This window comes from Mugil cephalus, chromosome 6 (assembly GCF_022458985.1).
Source record: "Mugil cephalus isolate CIBA_MC_2020 chromosome 6, CIBA_Mcephalus_1.1, whole genome shotgun sequence".
In the NCBI taxonomy this organism is placed as follows: Eukaryota; Metazoa; Chordata; class Actinopteri; order Mugiliformes; family Mugilidae; genus Mugil; species Mugil cephalus.
This window is the reverse complement of record NC_061775.1, coordinates 5,018,826-5,040,901: the sequence shown is the minus strand read 5'-3', so window position 1 is coordinate 5,040,901 and position 22,076 is coordinate 5,018,826. Positions and strand designations below refer to the sequence as shown.

Here is a 22,076-nt window from a genome sequence, read left to right as displayed (position 1 = left end):
GAAGAGTCACATTATGGATTATCTTAATAGCTCATTTTTGTAGAATGCACAACCACTGTAAAGAGCTTTTGTATGTGTTTCCCCAGATCTCTGTAATCAAATATGGTAATATTCCTCAATTATAAAGAAGATGGAGTGATCCATTGTTCATGAAGTACTTAGCTTTGGACAGGACTGTGATGCCTCTCAATAGTTTGGTTTGTATGTGTTGGATATGAGGTTTCTAGGAAATTCCGTCATTGATAATTACCATCACAAATTTGTTTTCATCTATCTATCTATCTATCTATCTATCTATCTATCTATCTCTCTCTCTCTCTCTCTCTCTCTCTCTCTCTCTCTCTCTATATATATATATATATATATATATATATATATATATATATATATATATATATATAAATTTACACCCTCTATCTGTACCTACCTGGATGTGCACAGATTTTTTTCAATTCATCATGATTTTAGTTTCATCTAGATTTAGCAGTAGCTTATGTGTGTAGTTTACTGTACTCATCTCTGAGGTAAAAGTGGACACAAGTTGCTGCAAATTTTCCCCAGAAACCAGCATGTTTGTGTCATCTGCAAAAAGGATGAATTTCATTACAGATATCAAATGTACAAGTTAAATAGCACTGGTCCCAGCACTGACCCCTGTTGGACACCATACGTAATGCCCAAGCATTCTATCCTGTAACCATCCGTCGTCACAAATTGTTGCCCTCTCTCCAAAATGGCACTGTTGCACAGTAACCTTCACGTTGGATTATATGCCAGCCCAGTTTTTTACATTAGGCACCTTCAGGCCAGAGAAACTTTTTCATAGGTCCTATAACTATGGGATGAAGAACACCTGTTTTGTGTGTCAATACTGCAGGAACTGGGAACGATCATCTTATGAGTAATCAGTTTTTAGTTGTTTTTAGTTCTTATTTGGGGGAACTAATTTGTCCCGTACAAATAGTACCTGGAGGGATTCAAATGTATATGTACAAGCACTGCTTGTAGTAGTGTTGGCTGTGTTAATAAAAGTCCTCAATATTAAAATGGACCAAGTCCAGGCTGTTGTATGTTCTATACCAGCCTCAGGCTGGCTCTGACATCACTTCAAGGTACATATTCATGGTGTGAATTCAAACTGAGAAAAGTCCTTGAAGGAATGTTGTTTTCGGGTGAGCTCCCCAGAACCTTTCAAAAGTGCCCAATAACAAATACTACCATAAAACATAAAGTACACTTAAATGAAATGTGAAAAGAAGCAGAATATCTGACACCAAGCATGATCTCTGCTTCACGTTTGCTTTGCATCTGGAACTGGAGAGTGCTGCTTGCCACAACAGGGTGTTTGTAGATCAGGGTTCAGTGCCCAGTTCCTCAGGATGCACCACACATTCTGCTCCATTATCACCACATGCAGCGCATGTTTATACTGCGTAGTGTGGATTGTAGTTCACCACCTCCATCTACTAAGGTAGGAAGAAATCAAGAGGTCTGAAGGTCATTCTGACTTGCACAAATGATCCACTTTTTCATTACAAAAAGTCACAGTTAAATAAAATCTAAATCAACTAGCTACCAGCTTTTTTTCTTTATACTGCAGAGATTAACTGAACCCAAAATGTTCTCCTGATTCACCCTTTGGTATCAAGTCACCCTTTTGGTGGCAAGTCTCTTGAACTTTACTTGAAGGAGGGAATCCCATTGTCCCAAAATATATTCCCTCATTTTATGTTTCAAATATTTTAAATCTCTAATTGATTTTCAGTTTGAGACCGGATTAATGCGAAGGTCATGGCATATGACTCACACCGTGACGCCCTAGTGCCCTGAGGATGTGGACATTGTCATCCTGGAAGAGACCACTCCCTTCAGGGTAGAAATGTGTCATCACAGGATAAAGGTCAGATCACTCAGGACAACTCTGCATTGAAGTGTCCCCATCCTGCAAAGGCACAGGTGGATCCAAGCCATGCCGGTAAAAGGCCTGTGTCCTTCCCTTGGCATACGCCACACATGCACTAAGTGAAGGCTGATTCATCCGACCATATCACTTTTTTTCTACACCTGTAGATCAGCACTTATTTTTTTGTTTTTTTCCCCCCTTTTTTTGTAATTTTTTTGTTTCAATGCCAACTCAAGGTCAAGTTACTGAGCTGTGAAGCATATAACAAACTCCTCATTCATTTTTTTTTTTTTTTGGTCATAGAAATGTCTGTTCTCATACAAAACACAAATGTTGGCATGACAACATCTGTAGCACTACGTTCTCAGTGTGTGTGACAGTTGAAAGTCCCTTAGTCCGGTATTTTTATTTACTTGACAGCTTACTTTACATGAGATTAGAACTTAAAACACACTCATGATGTACTGAAGGATATGAAATATTATGAGTTGCTATGCAGCAGATTAAGTCGCTTAATGACACATTTTTAATACATATATTTTTAAACTCTAGGTACTTTGTAGAGGAAATACTTAACCCTCCTATTATCCTCAAATATTACTAACACATTTTACCCTCAAGAAAATGATTTACATAAACTTGTTGACCAAGTTTTTGTGTCAGATACAAAAACTTTATTTGTTGACTACATAAATAATGCCTTGCTACCAGTGAGTTGACCTTCCCTCTGTTGTTATTTTTTGAATGATGAGCAGTGATTGGGGTCAAATTGAGCCCAAAGATATAACACTAGTAAAGACTAGACAAAGATAACAACAGTAAGCACAAAGATAACACTAGCAAACACAAAATGCAGTTTTTGCATGTTGTTATTATTAATGGAAAACAATATCCCTGTGCAACTGGTTGGGCCACCTTTCACAGGAACAACTGTCATCAAGTGATAACTTTCAGTGAGTCTTTTGCAGCACTGTGGAGGAATTTTGTTCCACTCATTTTTGCAGAATTGTTGTAATTTAGCCACATTGAAGGGGTTTCCAGCATGAACCTCCTTTAAGGTCATGCCACAGCATCTCAATATGATTCAGGTCAAGACTTTGGCTAGGCCACTCCAAAGTCTTCATTTAGTTTTTCTTCACTCGTTCAGTGGTGGACTTGCTGCTGTGTTTTGGATCATTGTCCTGCTGCAGAACCCAAGCTCACTTCAGCTTGCGGTCACTAACAGATGGTTGGACATTCTGCTTCAGGATTTTTTGGTAGACAGCAGAATTCATGGTTCCATTTATCACAGTAAGTCTTCCAGGTCCCAAAGCAGCAAAACAGTCCCAGACCATCGCACTACCACCACCAGATTTTACTGTTGCTATGATGTTCTTTGTCTGAAATGCTGTGTTACTTTTACACCAGTTGAAGTTTTTTGGAAGGTGTGTGTCCCATTGCATATGGTGTTACTTTTACACCAGATGTGATGGGACGCACACCTTCCAAAAAGTAAAACTTATGTCTCGTCAGTCCACAGAGTATTTTCCCAAAAGTGTTGGGGATCATCAAGATGTTTTCTGGCCAAACTAAGAGTTCTCATGTTGTTTTTGCTCAGCAGTGGTTTTGGTCTTGAACTCAGCCACGCAGGACATTTTTCTCCAGTCTCTTTCTTATGGTGGAGTCATAAACATTGACATGACTGAGGCAAGTGAGGCCTGTAGTTCTTTGGATGTTGTTGTGGGCTCTTTTGTGACCTCCTGGATGAGTCGTTGTTGTGTTTTTGGGGTAATTTTGGTCGGTCAACACTTTTTCACACAGGGCCATGCAAGTTTGGATTTAAAAATTTCATTTTGCATTTACCTGTGTTCTTTCTGTCTTATTTTACGATTAGTTTGATGATCAGAAACATTTAGTGTGACAAACACGCAAAACAATAAGAATAAAATCAGGAACGTGGCCAACACTTTTTCACAGTACTGACTGTAACTACTGATAGAGAGTTGTGATACCTTTTTTCTGTTGCTTTGATATTTACATACATTTTTGAAAGTAAAGAGTCAGAGACTCCAGTGTGCACACTTCACTTTTTCTTAGATGATATATCGTATACCTTGTCGTTTAAAAAATCAAGAGATAAAACTGAGAAACCTCCCTGCTTCCCATTTTTTGATAGCAAGCCCTGTTGGGTAAGGTTAAGGTTAGGGCCAAAATATCTATCTAAATATTACATTTTTTACACTGTTTTACCCGTTTCCTCCTCATGAAAACCTTGCCACCGATGGCCTTACAAAAACATTTAGTTGTTCTTTTTGTGGACAGCTTTTTCTTATTCACACAAAGCACACACAGCATGTTAAAGCTCCCCAAAGAAACAAAAGACACAAGAGCCCTTGCTTACATGACCCTGCTGAAACCCTTTTCACTGAGGGCAATTAAAATGGTGAGGGGTAAAGGAGGAGCTGACTGTGGATGTGCACTTGGTGTACTGTGCTGGATAACCCTGATTTATGTCCAGTGCTCTCATGCAGTCCGTGCAGTATGAAAACTAAAGGAATAGTTTGATCAAAAAGCCAAATCTATGAAGCGTACATTAATTATATTGCCATACTAATTATCAGTTACATGTTAGCCTAGATTTGTGTGGAAGCATCCATTGCTTTAAAGACCAAAAGTAATCTGAATAGGCCGAGAATTATCTGTGACGCAGTCCTCATGACACTCATTAGATTTTCTATATGCCAAATTTAGACCACATCCTGCACAAATAGAAACACTGCAGCATGCAGCCACACTCTCCCTCCAAACAAATGAGCTTTGTTTTTGTTTTCTCTGTGTGGATCGGGCTTTTGTTGAGTTCTTTTCACTGAAATACCTTTAGTCGCACAATAGGGATGATGAAACGTGAACAGTTGGAAATCAACCAGTTAAAAAGTCGAAAAGTAAGTACAAAGACAGTGGACAAGCCTTCTAGAAAAGGGGATGCATGTAGTTCTGATCCATAAGACAAAACTACAGGAGCTCTGAAATCAGATCCAGATGGTGACAGACTTCTGAGGCCATGTGATGTCTTGGCTTCTATTACTTTTTCCCTTTTAAAATTTGATTTATACATTTCTTGACAGTGCATTATTTTCACTTATCAGTCAACTTTGAAAAGCCATGATATAAAAAGAAGCTCCATAAATGAAGGATTAAATTATACTATTCAGTAACACAAAGTCAGAGAATAACACACCACACATGTGTCAGTGAAAGGTATTTAAAGAAACAAACAATCTGTTAAAATAATTACATTTATGTAATATATTATAGGATTGTTTATTTTCTTTGGTTTGTGTCTCATGACAGCTTCCTTGTATAGGGCATGAAATGATTCATCATCATATGATTGGATTTGCTTTGGTTCAGAAGGCTAATATCACGTGGGTTCAACATATACATTGTCTCATGTCTGTCCTGTCCCGTGGAGGACAGGAGGACAGAGTCACAGAGGACATGTTTATCTGTTTTGTCCATGTCCTGTCCCCTCCTTCATCGACATAATCAGCACGAGCCATGTAGTCGCGTGCCTCAGACATACGCGTCCACATGTCGGCTGAGGGATGGAATTTAACTTTAAAAGTTTAAAAGCGACACAGGATGAATGCGCAACGAGAATGAGCATTCATTTTTAATTTTCCATTCTTTCTTTCTTTGTTTATGGTTAAAAATATTTATTACAGCGAAAGCAAAAAACGAAGTGATACCGAAACTGGTGTTTGAAGGAGCTTTTTTTAAAAAAGTTATTTTAAATTATGACGAAATTCTAAAATGCGTATTAAAGCGAAACACAAATAGCAAAAAAAAATGACTTGTGAAAAAGTCAATGTGCACAGAAAGCTGCAGCACAGCCGCTGTTGCCGGATCGTTGCGGCAATAAACGGAGCTGTACAGAGTAGCAGACCTACAACATCCGGGCAATAGTCAGTCAGCTTGCGCAGAAACGGAATGGCGGAGGTAAGTGAGCGAAAACGAGGGCTGTAATGAGGCAAATGATTGAGAAACTGAGCCGAATTCAAGACTTGTGTCACTCCGTGTGGTACACAAGGCTGTGGGCCGTTTCGCCGGCTGGTCAGCGGCGGCTGAAAGGGAGCTACGAAGGCGATTTAACTGGGAAGCGGGGGCAGAAATGGAGATTCTCTCCAGCGTATCGCCTCTCTCCGCGTTCTTGGCTTTAAAGAGCCATTCCCCTCTGCCTTGATAGTACGGCCGTAGAAAACAATAGGCAGCCCGGCGGGGTCGAACACGGTGGTGCTGAAGTATTTCAGGTGCGTCCTGCCGACGGATTGAGTGAAAAAGTTGGGAGACGTGACATGACTCGGCGGCGGCAAACTCCGACCGTCTCTTTCGGAAATATTGAGAACTACTTATTTCCTTCTTGTGCCGGAGAGAGGAAGAGACGTTCAGCACCAAGTCACAGGAAAGCGCCCCTGGTCAGACAGACAGCGCTCGACGGACTAGGAGAGATATTTAGATATTTTATCGGACTTTTACCGCTTTTAGAAGTGGACTCTAATCCATTTAGCACTTTGCGTGCAGTTTCTAGATCACTGTGCAGTCTGTGGTTTGTTAACTAAAGTTTTGCCTCTTCTGTATTCAAGTCTGTGTGGCCTTCATCTTAGACACACAGTATGTCCCTCTTCACCTAATCACTTTAGAGCAGAGTTGGGATTGGAAACGGGTTTATACAAGAGGAAAACCACTAATATTATGGCTTTATATCCCAGCGAGACTCCTGACTAATCCGTAGGTGGGTTAAAGTCTCTAAACTGAGATTATATTACAGTTACACTTACCACACTTACCACAGTCTGTCTGTGTCGGCCCATCAGTAGTCCCAAGAGCAACAGGTCTCCTAAGTTGAAAAAGGGCGGTTTGAAAGTCAGGAGTCAGCTGATCTGTAATGGGATGAGCTGGGATCAGCCACTATGTGATCCCACGTTGTTTGTCCATGAGCACGGTGGGCCTCGGGGGCGTCGCATTGTATTGTATTGTAATGCCTCCCGGTCCTGTTCAACGTGACTTTGAATGCTACATGGAGATAATTCTGTGTGTGTGTGTTTGTAGGTGGGTGTAAAGCATCTGAACATTAGCGCAGAGGTTGTGGCCTAGTGGACACTGGATGACAAACAGCGATGAAGGCCCGCAGCAGGAGGAGTGGAAGTCTTGACAGGACTTAGGAGGCGGAGGAGAAGCGCCCTGGCCCATGAAGATGGCAACGCAATCCCAAACTGTACGGTCCAGTTCTGCCTTCAGAGCTTTGTTTTGCAGCTTTAACAACATATTCTTCTCTGATTACTGATACCTAATACTTTCAAATTCTGCTGCATTCTTTATCAATATAGTGAAAGGGCCTTAGACCAGTGTAAAATCAGTGTTGCAGCTGCACCTTATCCTTAAATAATAATGGGAGAATTCCACTTTGATTTAAATGACTAAGCAAATTTACAGGATTATTAACCGTTTTTTCATTAGAGTTGATTTTTTAAGTTAACATTTCAAACCAACTACACTAAACAAGACAGTCTGAGGGACCAAATCATCCATAACCTCAGGCAACTGGATTATTTTCATGCAACTTTTCAGGATATTGTATGGCTGAAATCACCTTGAGTAAAGATAATGTGTTTTGTCCAAGCTGGGTGAGAGTTATTTGGACGGAAGAAATGCAGAGAGTGTCCTTGAGATCACTAAAATGACAGACGTCTGGAGAATGTTGTTTTCAAAAATATGTGGGAGTAATTCAAACATGTCTGTGGTGTCTCTCCTTGTTTCCCCCCCAATCATTTCCCTCCACCTGTCGCCATCTTCCTCCATGCTGTGACTGTAGGCCAGTGAGCTTCCCTTGGAGGAGCTGCTGGCTTTTTACGGCTACACAGTATCAGATCCAGAGAAGGACACCTGTCACATGGCTGCCAGCCTGCCAGACATGACACTGGACAAGGTTTGACACCACCCAAGGCACAGCAGCACATGCCTGTGGCCATAACCTTATTTCATTTTACTTGCTTCACCAGAATATGAACTAAAGTTGATCATGGTAGAATAGCTGTGTGAAGAGTCAGTCTAAAGTGTAAAATTGAGTTATTAAACCTCAAATGAACATACTTGATATTATATTCTCTGCTGCTAATGATTTGCTATGTTGTGGTATTCTGTTGTTTTCCTTTTGCTCAGGATCAGATAACTCAGGATCTCTATCCTGGGGAGGAGGAAGAAGAATCATCCGCTGATGATCTCACCCCCTCAGTCACCTCAAACACCTCAGATCTGCTTCGCCGCCTCCAAGGTAGCACACAAAGACGCATACATTAACACATGACTGTATTACATTTACATTAATCCCACTTTTCCCAGAAATGAAAAGTGAGAGAAGGGATGGTTTGTTTCACAACGTCAGCTCAGATGAAACAGCCGGGGCCTCATTCTAGTGAGACTGTTGACAGTTGTGCCAATAGAAAAAAAAACCACTTTGTTATTAATGGAAATGTTCCTCACAGGCCAATTTTAAGTCTGTGCTTTAGTGGGATTGCAGATTGTTACTTACAGGTAGAAAGTGCGTTTCAAATAGAATTCCAGGTTTTATAATATCAGGAAATTCCAAGTAAACTTTGTTTGATTTCTGTGTTCTTGCGTGACTGCATGCACTGGCTTTACGTGTTACTCTCAATATGACAGAATTGTGTCGAAGATACTGAAATATATTTAAAATTGAGGAGTTTAAATGTCTTGAAACCTACTTACTTGTGTGGTCATTCTGTTTGGACATGGGGAAGATTTTGGTGCAGAGTCGATTATAATGAAAATATATTTACAATATAATGAAAACCAAATGCATGACTGGTCTTCTTTGCTTTCTTCTCCTTTAAATATCCAGGATACACTAACTGAGCACAGTTTTCTGTTTTATTACGTTGTGTTTCACTCTGAGTTAGATGCTGTATATTACACTTTTGCTTTTATTATAGCCATTATGTCTTAGGGTTTTGGGATTTGTCAGCAGAAATCTTTGGTTTAAATTCGCATCAACAGTTTTCTCTTTTTTTTTGGTCATCAGCTGATGCTCTCCTGTACGTGTTGTTTTTAAGGTGGAGACAAAGACACATTAGTCAGCTCATCAGATGAGGACTCTGATGATGCCTCTATTCCCTCCAACGAAGAGCACAAGGTAGGCCGTAGAAAGTAAAAGTTCAGTGTGATTTGTTTCCACACATTTCTGTGTATCCTCTACACGTGATGACACCCCGTGGTGACGGTCGGCCATTGGCCTGTGCCAGGCCGTCGTTCAGTGCCTGTGGCCGTAGTTTTGATGGTGTGGCCCTCCTTCACTTTTGCCACTATTTGGACCCCTGTCGACAGCTTTCCGGCAGATTGTCCATGTTGAATCAGCCACAGAGTGCATCTGTGAGAGAAATCACTTGGATTGGTTGTTCACCTTGGCGAATGTGCACGAGTAGGGAAATGGAAGTGACCAAAGTAATCAAAATGACAAAGCTCAAAGGGCACACATACAGACAGGTCTCGTTTTTCATCTTCATCTCATCTGAACATTCAGATACAATAACATTGAACTTTTCAGGAAAGACTCATTCTTCCCATTCTTCGCATCACAGCCTCCCAACAAATGGTAGCTCTGCCAGTTTCCCCCTTTGAATGACAAACTGAGACTCCTGACACTTACTGGTCTGAAGAATTATTTCCTTTTGTGCAGGCATAGACTGTATTTATGGCTGTAGATTGAAGTACTCGTTTTTGATCCAGAGGTAGTTTGGCGTCAGTTTGGTGTTTCCAGATCATAGGTTAGCACTGAGGAAGTTGCTGCTCTGATTGGTCTGCTCCTGTTGCCTGAGCAGGCCCATACATGTTAGAACCAAGAGCTGAAGCTGACAGTGCTGCTGGTAAAGATGACACACGAGGGTAGGGAGGAACATAACAGTTTGAGAAAGCATTTTATTGGACGTCAAATCAAAAAATGCCTGACAAGTGCAGAAGTGCAGATGAGCATCAGTATCAGGAAAGGAAAAACACACACATGGAGAAAATTGTTGGTACCTTTCCCTAGAGAAAAATAGATATATAGAGAAAAATAGAAACATAAAGACACTTCATAGATATTGTGGTGGTAATTAAAACTGGTAAATAATTACAAAGATTATAAAATGTGTTGGACAGTGGTTTGTGCAAAAAATAACCGTAAAAACCAACAAAGCCATCTTGGGTGTGGGTTATTGTTGACTCTGGCTGGTGTTGTTCAGCCTGATGTCGGATGAAGCCGGATGAAGGACCTGCTGTAGTGCTCTGTCTTGTAGCATGGATGCAGCAGTCTGCTGCTGAAAGAGCTGCTTAGCTCCTCTTCAGTCTGAAGAGTACACGAAGGGCCAAAGACGTCTCAGCAGTTGAAGACGACTTTGGCCCCTTCTTGTACAGGGTGTATTTGTATTCCTAAATGACGTCAGTGTCCAAACCCTGGATGTTCACCAGTGTAGTGTGAAGTGGTTTCCTGCTGAAGTTGATCACCACCTCCTTTGTCTTGTCTTTGTCTGGCATTGATGTGCAGGTGGTTCATTGCACAGCAGCCTACAAAGCTGGTGATGATCTCCTTGTAGTCCAGGTGGTTTCCCTGAGATACACGCCGACAATGGCTGTATCGTCAGAAAACCTCTGGAGGCGGCAGCTGTCTGTAGTGTGTCTGAAGTCCGATATGTACACGGTACAGAGGAAGGCAGAGAGAACAGCACTCTGCAAGAAAAGAAAAAGACAGCTTGAAACTGATAAAAATAATAATAATAAAAAAACAATCCTCAAAATTAACTGTGTATCAGACTGAACATGGACCACAGAAAGCGTGGCCACAAGATGAAAACTGACGACAAATTGAGGCAACGGATAATAGGAATGATAACCAAAGATCCTGGAACAACTTTCAAAGAGATTAGAGATGAACTCCGAGGTTAAGGTACATCAGTGATTGCCCCATGCGTCTGTGGACTTAATGGAAGATGACCAAGGAGGTTTTCACACTCCAAATCATAAACTTAAGCTCTATATTCACAGATGGAAAAACGAAGCATACTAAGAAAAGAACAGTGTACTTACAATGAAACACGGAGAAGGCTTGGTTATGTTCTGGGGCTGCTTTGCTGCATCTGGTACAAGGTGTTTCGAATTGTGCAATCTAAAGATCTGGATTGAAATCTGCTGTCCACTGTCAGAAAGCTTGATCTCAGTCGCAAGTCACGGGTCCTCAAACAGGATAAAATGTCCCAAAACATACAGCTAAAAACTCCCAAGAATGGCTAAGAACAAAATGTTAGACTATTCCGAAGTGGCCTTCCATGAGCCCTGAACTAAATCCTAGTGAACATCTGTGGATAGAGCTGAAACATGCAGCTTGGAAAAGACACGCCCCAGTGGGCCAAAATACCTGTTGACAGGTGCAGAAGTCTCATTAAGAGTTACAGAAATCCCTTGATTGCAGTGGTTGCCGCGAAAGGTTGTGCAACAATATATTAGGTTATTGGTAGCATCATTTTTGTCCCGGCCAGTTTATTAGTTTGTTTTTTTAAAATTATCCTGTTGAACCAGGATTTTTGTTTCAGTAAATGTTTTTTTCGTTACTTTTGTCAGGTTCAAGTTATTTTAATGACCATTGTGGGTTTTTCTTTCTTTAATAAAAGGATGCCAACAAATTTGTCCACATTCCGTTTTGCCAAGGTATATTATATAAAGACGCATTTATGTAGAGTTCTTGGACAGTATGATGCACTTTGTATGGGAGAGAAAAAAACAGTAATGTTAAAATATTTGGAAATGGATATGCCTTACATTTGGTCCTAAAAGCCCTAAAAGGCCCTATTTATATATATTTATCTAAACATTATACTGCTTCCTGCCTTGGCACCAATTATTGGCATTGAGTGTAAATAAAATCCTAATGCAGGACTGTCCAATGCTATCAAAATTCCTCTGCTTAAACAACTGAACCCAAACTAACCCCCTTACATGTTACTTGACTTAGACGGACCTACAATGTTTTGATAGGTTGGCCAAAAATGCTGTCCTTCATAATGTTCAGTTGTTCGTATCGTATGTGCAAACCAGAGAAAAGAGCAGTGGGATAAAATCTTATCAGTTCCAAAGCTAAAGTAGCTCAGCTGCTTAAAACTGGGATGTGGTTGTGGCCAGGCCCTTGGGTTTTAGTTCTGCTCAAAGAAGCCTACCACGCAGCACACATTGCAACTAAATCATCAGTTTTTATTACGATGTATTAACTTTACTTTCCTTCTCAGGAGATCATGATTGGCTCCATGTATCAGGCAAAAATCCCTCCATTCAGCCCGTGCCCCTATCAGGAGAGAGGTAAGAAACTGAAATAACAGCTCCATGTAGATTAAGTCTAATACACTAAAACCTCGAATAAAATCTTGATTCCAAGATTCCTAACCAGAAATACATATAAAAAAAAACATGGGCTAGTGGCCCTGTTCATCATTTATTTTCATTTGCATAATCCATATTTAGAACCATATTTATACTGATATTGTGCAGTAACTCATGTTCACTTTATTTTCATATACTTGTGCATATTTCCTCATATATTATTGGACTCTGGACTTTCCATGTGCAGTAATTTCTGTGCAATAATTTCCTGCTGTGCAATACCCCATATTCAATGTTATTATAGAGCAACAACTCGGAACAAAGGTTCACTTGTACTTGTACATATTGTGATATATATTTCTTATATTTTTTACATTGCTGTGTGTATTCTTACTATAATTTTCTACTTACTCTCACTTATTCCTATTGCCTACATTGCTCTTTGTTCTTAACACTTTGAGTAGGAGCTGCTGTAACGAAAAGTAATTTCCTCCTGGGATCAATAAAGTAATTCTGATTCTGATTGTTATTTTCTTTGTCTCTGGTTCTCTTCCAGCCTACAGCAGTGAAGACCAGTTGCTCTGGAGGCCAGGGATTCTCCCCGTGCAGGAGGTGGAGGAGTTCTTGCTAAATGCTCACAGACCATGTGGCCATGAGGGGGCAGTATGCACACAAGGGGCCACTGTTCAAGACAATGAACAGGTAAAGTAACGTGACATTGCATCGTAGAAAACACTGTCATCTGCATTTAGTGTGTTGAGCTTAAGGTTTGCTGCCAACATTAGTAGCATGTATAGTACAACTTTGAAGTATTTGCACTCAGAATTTACATTTCTGATGTTAAATAACTCAAAACAACAGCTGATTATCACACTCATTGTCCTAAAAATAGACAATGAGAACTCGCTCAAACAAGTAAAACTGAAATAGTATGTTCTTTTATTTTTCGTTAAGGAAAATTAGGCAATATTACAGGTCTGTCGGGTGCAAAAGTAAGTGTACAAGTTCATTTGTAGGCCATCTGAATCCTTCTGCTCAGAGTTGTTTCTAGTGAGCCTCTGGTGTCGTTCAGTGCCCTGTTTTATTTAAAATCGAGGATTTTGTCTGATCTTCACACACGTTATTGGAAGTGTATGATGGCACAGATAAAGGAGCTTTCTGAGGATCTCAGAAAAAGAGCTAAACTATCTTTAAAAAGTGTCGAATCCAGAAATTCACAGTGTGACAGATTGGAACCAAAGGGAGGAGGAGGAGATTTAAGACAACTGTGATCCTCAACAGGTTTGGTCAGCCAACAAAAATCACTCCAAAAGAAACACACATAATAGTAATAGATCAGAATAGTAGTTCATAATAGTGACAACAGAATGTTCACAAAGAAACCCAGCATAATTTCTAAGCAACTAAAGGCCTCTCTCACATTGATTAATGTTAATGTAGGAGAAACTGCAGGAAAACAACGACCCCAAGCACAAAAAATTGTTCGAAAAAGAAGCTTAAAGAAAAAGGAAAAAAGTGCTGACCTTAATCCAATAGAAATGTTTTGGAAGGACCTGAACAAAACAGTTCAGTGTGAGGAGACAGGTCTCAGAACTGATGCCGTTTTGTTCCAAATTCCTCCAGGTTGCTATAGACAACTGATCAGAAGTTATCAGAGGCATATAATGCACAAGCAGGTCACACCAGATACAAGGGTTCACTTACTTTCTCACCTTGAAGATGTATACAAATGATTCATTTTCTTAAATGAACAAGCAAGTGTGACTGGGTCTCTTTGCTTACTGTCTAACATGTTCACTGTCACTTTTATACAGAAATATTGAATATTCTGATAAATGCTCCCCACCTTCAGCACTAAAGAACTCTGCAGTATAATGTGCTAAACCCCCAACTAAATGGGAGAATGTGAGTGTAACAGCATAGTCGCCATGGTAGTTGATTGGCTTTTTTACCATGCTTCAGTGATCTTGATCTTGATCTGTTTTTCTTGAAATGATTATCCAGCATTAGGTGGTGTCACTTTGGTCTTTGCCCGTTCTCTGGAGTTCCTCTAATTTAAACTAATTTTAAAGAAAGATGTCAAGTTTCATCATATGACAGTCTATTTACTTGCCCTTCTCCTTTTCTCTCTCGACACCCAGGCACTGTATGAATTAGTGAAGTGCAACTTCAATGCAGAAGAGGCACTGAGGCGATTACATTTCAATGTGAAAGTGTTCACTGGTAAGACCCGTCCCGTCATCCTACTTGTCTTTAATCTGCCCTCATGCGTATTTGTTAAATACTCAAAGACAATGAAGCGTTGTCAGTTTTGCAAACAAGGATGTCATGGCAGTGTCATTTCACTCACCATTATTTGCAGTTGTAGTTTTACACAAGATGCTAAGTTCAGCACCACAGAGACTGAACAGTTCAGTGATGACCTCATGACCTTTTATTCAGCAGTGAAGCTGCAGATTAAAGTACCATCGTGTCTCTGGTGTCATCTGGCAGTGAGCTTAATGCTCCCTCACTCCTCATGTAGGACAGATCTCCAGATTAAGACCCAGACTATGCAACCTCCTGATCCTATGCGACCTTGATGCAAATAAAATTTCGTTTTACTTGGTGCCACCTACTCAGCCCTTCCAGCTGGATGAGCAGCCCAGCCAACCCAAAGACCTGTTGCGTTTCTTGTGAATCATCTGCTGTTCAGTAAATTAAATTTGTCCATTTTCTTTGAAGGTTCTCAGTCATTCAGGTCATGGTAATACAAAAGACGTTGAATATAGGCAACTGGACTTGTAGAATTTCTTGAAGACGTTTCGCCACTCATCCAAGCAGCTTCTTCACTTCTGAGAGACTAGTGGAAACTTGAGGTTTAAATAGGAAAACTCTGTGGGTAAACCCACCAGAAACTTGCTTGACCAGAAACTGGTGCCACTAATTGGTTTCCACTGGCAGAAGAGATTAAAGGAGGTGTTAAATATGTCAGTTGTTCAGAAGCATTGAGACTGTTTATTATTTTATTTATTAGTACTGGCTATTATAATACAGGATGAGTCTGTGTGGATAGAGTTTACTAAAAAGAGGAGAAAAAAGACACTCACTTTTATTTAAATGATTGGCTTAATTTTACAGTTCAACGTGAGGAGACATGATGATGGTCCAGACCTTTGATTGAGGACTGTAGCTGTACCCATTTGAATTTTAAATAAATATCTTCATTATAAGAAAACCTGCAGTGGCCAACATTTAAATACAAAAACACGGTATATGCCTTCTAGAGTTGGTTTGTCTGTTCCATAGAAACAGTGTTCTCCTTGGAAGAGGAGCTGATTCTTATGTAAATATCAAAACTCTTTCTAAACCAACACACAACAGTTAGAGATATAATTAAAACCTATTACATATTGCAAAGTACAAATTGCATGTCTGCTAATAGATTCCCCTACATCCTACAGACTGGTTGTCATTGTTATTTGTGTGTTTCACGTGGTTTGTGTCAAATAGCACGGTGAAAATGTAAAATGTAACACCATGAATCTGCTGCTGCTATTCACTGTGTTTAGAAGAGCTGTGCTCCTGGAGTGAAGAGGAGTGTAGGAACTTTGAGCACGGATATCGAGTTTACGGGAAAAACTTCCACCTCATTCAGGCTAATAAGGTGAGTCCTCCAGATCTGGATGAATCCTGGCTGATGATCTACCCACTGTACGTGTTTGAATTTTGAACCTTTTTTTTATATATATATATATTTCTCCTCAGGTACGAACGCGCTCTGTGGGCGAGTGTGTGGAGTATTACTACATGTGGAAGAAGTCTGACCGACACATGTACTTCACACAACAAGCCACCCGGCTGACCCGTAAGAAGTACAGCCTGCAATCAGGGAGCATGTGAGTACTGGTCAGACACCAACAATAAGTCAGACTAAATATTTAGGATTAGTATAGTCTGAGCGTGGTCCAGTGTTAAATGCCCCACAGGAAGCCTCCTGATGGAGTGTGTAGAGGGTAATTTCTGCCATTCTGTATGAGGGAAGAGAGGAACTTTGTGAGGTTTTGAGTCGGGTGTCTTCATATTATATACTGTGCCTTCTGACTCAGAACAGGCTTCTAATTGTACCAACAATGAGGATTTCCTCTCGGTGCTCTCTAACCAGCTCATCAAATCCTTTAGTGCAGATAACCAGGTCTTTTTCAATCACTTGACTTCTTCATTTAGGGAAGTTGTAGCTTTACACAACATACTCTGCCATAACAGAAATCCACATTGGATCCTGTCATCATAAAATGTTTCCTCATCTGGTTTGTTTCCTTTAGTACACTGTTGGCAAATGTCACTCTGTCTTTGGGAACTATCTTGTTAAATGAATTCCTCCTAACAAGAAGTGATGTTTATTTTGTATGTGCAGTAAGTGTTCCTCTGCTGATGATCTAAAAAGATTGGTTAGAACCATCAAATTCTGTAATTATTATGCTGAAGAAATATGAAACTGATCCATAGAATGTATAAAACGCATATTTGCTTTACTGTTACTGTAAAGTTTCCTATGCTGACAGTGGTTGTGTGTTGCAGGGAGGATGGAGACCAGGATGGGGAGGTTGGGGAGCTAGAGGGAAGTAACGGTTCCTCAGGGTTGTTGTCTCACAGCTCCGTGAGCTCTGGGCAGCTGGAGTCAACTTTACCTCCACATTCGAGCACCGACCTGGAGAAGCAAGGTAATAATTAGATGTGGTGCTTCAGATTCTGGAAACTCAGAGCATTCATAGAGCACTTACTGTAGCTCTACCATTTAGCTACCATTCTGTGTGCCTGTGTGAGGGATTGAGTTTGATTTCCAATAATGCTAAAGACGTTGTATCTTTGCCCATGCTTCTGTACGTAAACCATATACATACAATGTCAGAGGTACTGTATTTTCCAAAGCACGTGATTTTCAGTCATATCATGGAATTTACTTTGTTTGCTGAATTTCCTAATTTCATTACCTTGTTTGCCTTTTATTTTAACATCGCATACGTGTATTCATTATTTTTGTCTCCCCCCCGTTGTTTCAACACATTGTTTTCTTGGTTTACGTCTGTTGCATGTCTGTATCTGTGTGTGTGTGTGTGTGTGTGTGTGTGGGTGTGTGTGTGTGGGGTGTGTTGTGTTGTGTATGTTTGTCCACGTTTGTCCACGTTGTGCATGTTGACATGGTGCTCCAGAAGAAGAGGGTCGCCCCAGGCGCAGACGAACTCCCCGCTTTCTCTTAAAGCCATGACCTCGGTCCAGACAGGCCACAGAAAGCAGGCTGGGCCTGCAGGTAATGAAAACAGGACGAGTAGAGAGTAGACAGAGAGATAGAGAGAAGAAATAATGTGATAATTGGGAATAAAGCTGACTGAATATCTGTGGTAGATAATCAAGCACAAATTTGAGCTGAAAGGAACATGTCTAATGTAAGTAACTTCTTGTGGCTATACATACATCAATGCTCTGTTTTATATGTTTAATACAGCTGTGTGCAAAAATAATAAATAGAAACTCGCCACAATAGACGTACAGCACCAACTAAAAAAGGAGAAAAAAGCGTTAATCCAACCAGACTGTGTTTTGTATTTTACAGTAATGAGAAGGTACGTCCAGACCTTTGTCTGGTGTTGCTATAAAACAATTGGTTTACTCGATGTTGGCTCATGTGGTACAAGAGTTCTGATATCTCACTGCTTTGATGCATCCCTGTACATTTTTTCCTTAATGATACTGTCTCTGCACATTCACCAAATTACGTTTGAATGGAATATTAATTTTAATTTTTTATTCAGGAAACACATAAGATAAGAATTTTATACAAATAAATCTGCTAAAGAGTCTATGTCTGCAGCTACAGAAGTTTTATTCCTATGAACTTCTTCACTTCTGTGCAGATGGTGAGCTGCTGATGGGGCTGTCAGAGCTGTGTGGTGATGAATGTCCTCAGCAGCTGTTTGGATGTCCCTTCTCTCTCCCATCCATGGACGCCCTGCGGGATCCTGGCTCAGACGGTTGTTGTCCCTCAGCTCCAGTACAGCTCCAGTCTCAGCCCTCTGCTCAGTGCTCCCCGTGGGCCTGCGGGAGCTCCCCATCCCGCCATGACGACCACAGCCTCCCGAACTCCTGTTTCTACCAACTTCACATGCACGGTGGACCTTTTATTTCTGAGGCCCCTGACTGTGGCGCAGTAGACGACGGGGCTGGCGCCCCTCTTAGGCTGCAGGTAGAATTTAGCCTGCCATCCGCCTCACCTTCCTCATCTGCTGTCCTCCCGTCACACTTCCAGGCTTTTGGTAGCCTTCTGCACCCCTCCCCCGTCCAGCATCCCTACTCTCTCACACAGTGAGGGGAAAATCTAAACTGAGTGGTACTCTTTGTAATTTGCCCTCCATAGAGATCTTTGATTGGTGTTTATTTTATTCCAGGTTTAAAGAAAAAAATGGAAAAGAATTGACCTGTGCAGAGAAAAAAAAAAGAACTTAGTCCGCTGTGGGATGATGAGTGTATTGATCAGTACGTTCAGGCACTGAGTAAGTGTTTTTTAATAGTTTTTGCAGCCCGTCTGAGGGCAGTTCTGTTGATTGGTTACAGTGATCACATACCTGTGGAAGCACTGTGCAACTGAGGAGAGCTGCTGTCCGGTTTTCTTAAAACGGATAAATAATTGACAGCATTCTCCACTGTACCTTTGTTTTCTTATCTGTCAGGATGGAAAAGTTTGACTGCTGCTCAGATATTTCAAGGTTCTCACCACAAAAGCCAGTTGACACATTTTCTTCATATCAGTCAGCGCTTTCGCTGCTGCGACCATTTCGGTTCTGCACTCATACCACAGTTTATATAAATGTTGATGGGGGGTCCTGCCTCATCCACTTTGCCTGTTTGTAGATTCATTTTTTAATCAAGGGTTTAGTTTGAATATGAAGACCTGGAACTGAAGAACATTTTCTGAATGTGGAACAGTGTAGGAGCACCGATGCTTTTTCAGATTTTTGTATTTTTATTTTGCTTCTGTGGAAGTCATCCTTGACTTCTCCTGCAAATTCATATAGAAATCTCTAAAGGTGCATTGCTTTGTTGTCATTTTTGATTACCATTTTTACTGCGTTGATTCATCAGTAACAAGAAGAGGCTGTTTTACATGCAAAATAGGCTCCAGAGAAATGCTAAGAATGGTCACTGAATGCAAACGTTTCTGGAGTTGTTAAAACTTGATGATCTCGTAGACCGTTATCAGCACCTGATCCTCTGAGAACAGGGACAGTCAGGCCTGATGATTGCGTTGGTTTAGCTTGTTGGTCTAAAGACAATGACAGATGTTGTGATCCAAAGATCCTCCTAACATGGAAGTTCAGGCAGCCTCTGCTCTCCTTTGGAAGGTCCCTTCACTGAGTCGAGGCGTTCACATCTGGTTTAGTTCTTTCTGCTTCTTTTAAATTATCGGAGACGCATGGACTTGTTCCAGAAAGCGGGTATACCTCATAAGTTTGTTCATCAACATTGGAACAACAGATCATGACTGAATGAAAAGGAGCTCTTTAAAAACCAGCAGCAAAGAAGCAACTGACAACCAATGAGTCCAGATAGTAGTGAACATAGTTACAGTGGGAATTCTTTGAGTGTAAGAATGGGAGTACCAGTAAATATCATTTGATTATTTATAATGTCATAAGTGGTCTTTGGATGATCATTAAAATACTACTTTCCATCCATTTTCTTTGTAAATCTTGATTTATGGTCTAAAAATTGACATGTTCCACAGAGAGAAAGGATCTCGCCCCACTGTCTTCACTGTTTGTTTAGTCTTTGACTGTTTACATGCGGGGGTGTTAAGGACGAGACCATGAAGGCATGAGCACTAGAATGACTGCCTTTTGTCAATTCTTAAAGTTTCTTTTGTTTTCTTTTAGCAATTTCTATATTGTACTGCTTCTGTTATGTTTCTAATTATTATATTTTGTAAAAAAAGAAAATAATTAAATTGAACAAAGGAAATATTAAAAAGGATTGCTGCTTGTACGTGTTGCTTTGATGGCTGATGTAGCCGTAGTGTTTGGCTCGTGAGATGAACCGTGTCCTCTGAGCAGGGAAACCAGTGAGAAAAATACAAACCACAGTCATAAAGGTTCAAACCATGTAGAAAGTTCCACTTCAAACAACTGTCTGAGGCATTCATATGGATAAACATAGTATGTGAATGCACCAGCATAATGCAAACATAAGGATATCGAACAAGTGAAACTAATACATCATATAAATGGATTCACCACCTTTTCACCATAGTATTTCCTTGTCATTCTTAGTTTGTCTTCCCTCCATTCACACTTACGTGAAGCACCTTGGGTACTTTGAAAGGCACTATAGAAAATCAAGTTCTTCATAGTTCATGATAAAGTGATATGTCACTGAACCCCAGCAAAGAACTCTCCCACCTGTCTATACATCAGAGGCTAATGTCTGAAACGTATCTGGTCCAATTATTCCTGAAAAATATCTGCATCACTGAAACTCTTAACTGCTCATATACTTAATAAATGCCATCTGTAAATACAGTATGTAGACAAGGATGTGCTTTATGTTTTATGAGACAGGTGTAGGTGTCTTATGCTGCTGGCCTTCAATGTTGCATATTGAGTATTATGTATGTGCTGCCCGAGGACACTACACTAATAGAAAAGAAGAAAGGTCTGAGAGTATTTGTCCGTTCCTGTACATTTCGGTATCCTGAGCTTAGTCATTTACATGTTTACTATGCTATTATTGTATATCACAGTCAGCAACAATCCTCTTTCATTTAAAATAGTTACATACATAAACTTGAATTCCAGATTTTTAAGCATTCATCAAGTAAGTTTCTCAGTCTGTGCTTTATTCCCTAGAGTACTGTGGTGAAATGCTTAACTACATTTGCAATGTCAAGTGCGAGGGAATGTGAACTACAACCTCTCTATTTGCTAGAAGAGTAGGTTTTGTTTGCTTCAGACTCACATATTGTGTCTCTATTGTCTCCATCCATATTTATCCAGTGTCTGCTGTGATTCTAGTGTCTCCTCTTCTTTTTCCTTTGCTGTGCATCCTCCACAGCATCTGCATCTTGAGGATGCTGCCTTTAGACTCCAGGTTTGCCCTTGACTGCTAACCCTCTCACCCCCACCCACAAACACTGATCTTACCAGAGCTCCTTGTTCTGGTTGTGACATGCTATGATCTAAACTGTCCAAGTCTGCTGTTATGAGATTGTATCTAACCTAGCGTTTTAGACTGAAGGCTTTTGTCAAATCTTTGTAAATTTCTAGTATGCTGTTTGCCATCTGACTTTACATAATCTTCACATAGAAATATATACCGGTTGTGTTTCTAAAAGAATTGTGAGGTTTAATCAGTGAAATATTGAGGGTGCCCTGTGGTGTCTGGTATCAGAATGTTGTTAGTGGGGTCTTTGGGTCCTATGGGTTCAGGGGTGGATCCGTTTTTTTGAGTTGTTCTTAAACTGTTTTGTGTGTGTGTGTGTGTGTGTCAAGCTGCATCCTGTTGCTGCCATCAAGGAGTGTCACTGCTCTGCGGTGGGGGTACATGTAACATCCACATGAATGCCAGGCCTAAGAGGTTCCCAGCAGAACATGTTATTTACTTCTAATCTCAGTGGTTTTAATGTTGTGGCTGATGGCTGTATGTGCAATATTACATGATGCTGGTGGTTATCTTTTGGACAGCACGTTGTGTGCTGATGTTGATGAGGACAGTCTTCTTTCATGCGTATATCCTCTCCTCC

At 40.5% G+C, this 22,076-nt stretch overlaps 1 protein-coding gene across 3 annotated transcripts; it reads left to right on the top strand.

Moving 5' to 3' along the window:
- The first annotated feature begins 5,521 nt into the window (after window positions 1-5,521).
- Window positions 5,522-20,323, top strand: mier2 (mesoderm induction early response 1, family member 2). 3 transcript variants are annotated; one of them, XM_047588142.1, is made up of 13 exons: window positions 5,522-5,881; window positions 6,992-7,157; window positions 7,755-7,868; window positions 8,102-8,213; window positions 9,013-9,092; window positions 12,214-12,283; window positions 12,861-13,006; window positions 14,446-14,527; window positions 15,856-15,950; window positions 16,052-16,182; window positions 16,865-17,007; window positions 17,500-17,594; window positions 18,199-18,342. In XM_047588142.1, the coding sequence occupies exons 2-12, from the start codon at window positions 7,131-7,133 to the stop codon at window positions 17,550-17,552; spliced, it is 1,053 nt and encodes a 350-aa protein (XP_047444098.1). In that variant the 5' UTR covers window positions 5,522-5,881; window positions 6,992-7,130; the 3' UTR covers window positions 17,553-17,594; window positions 18,199-18,342. The 3 variants fall into 3 exon arrangements, with proteins under 3 accessions (XP_047444098.1, XP_047444097.1, XP_047444096.1); XM_047588141.1 differs by having other exon boundaries at window positions 5,523-5,881; window positions 17,497-17,594; XM_047588140.1 differs by lacking the exon at window positions 17,500-17,594 and having other exon boundaries at window positions 5,524-5,881; window positions 18,199-20,323.
- The last annotated feature ends 1,753 nt before the right edge of the window (window positions 20,324-22,076 follow it).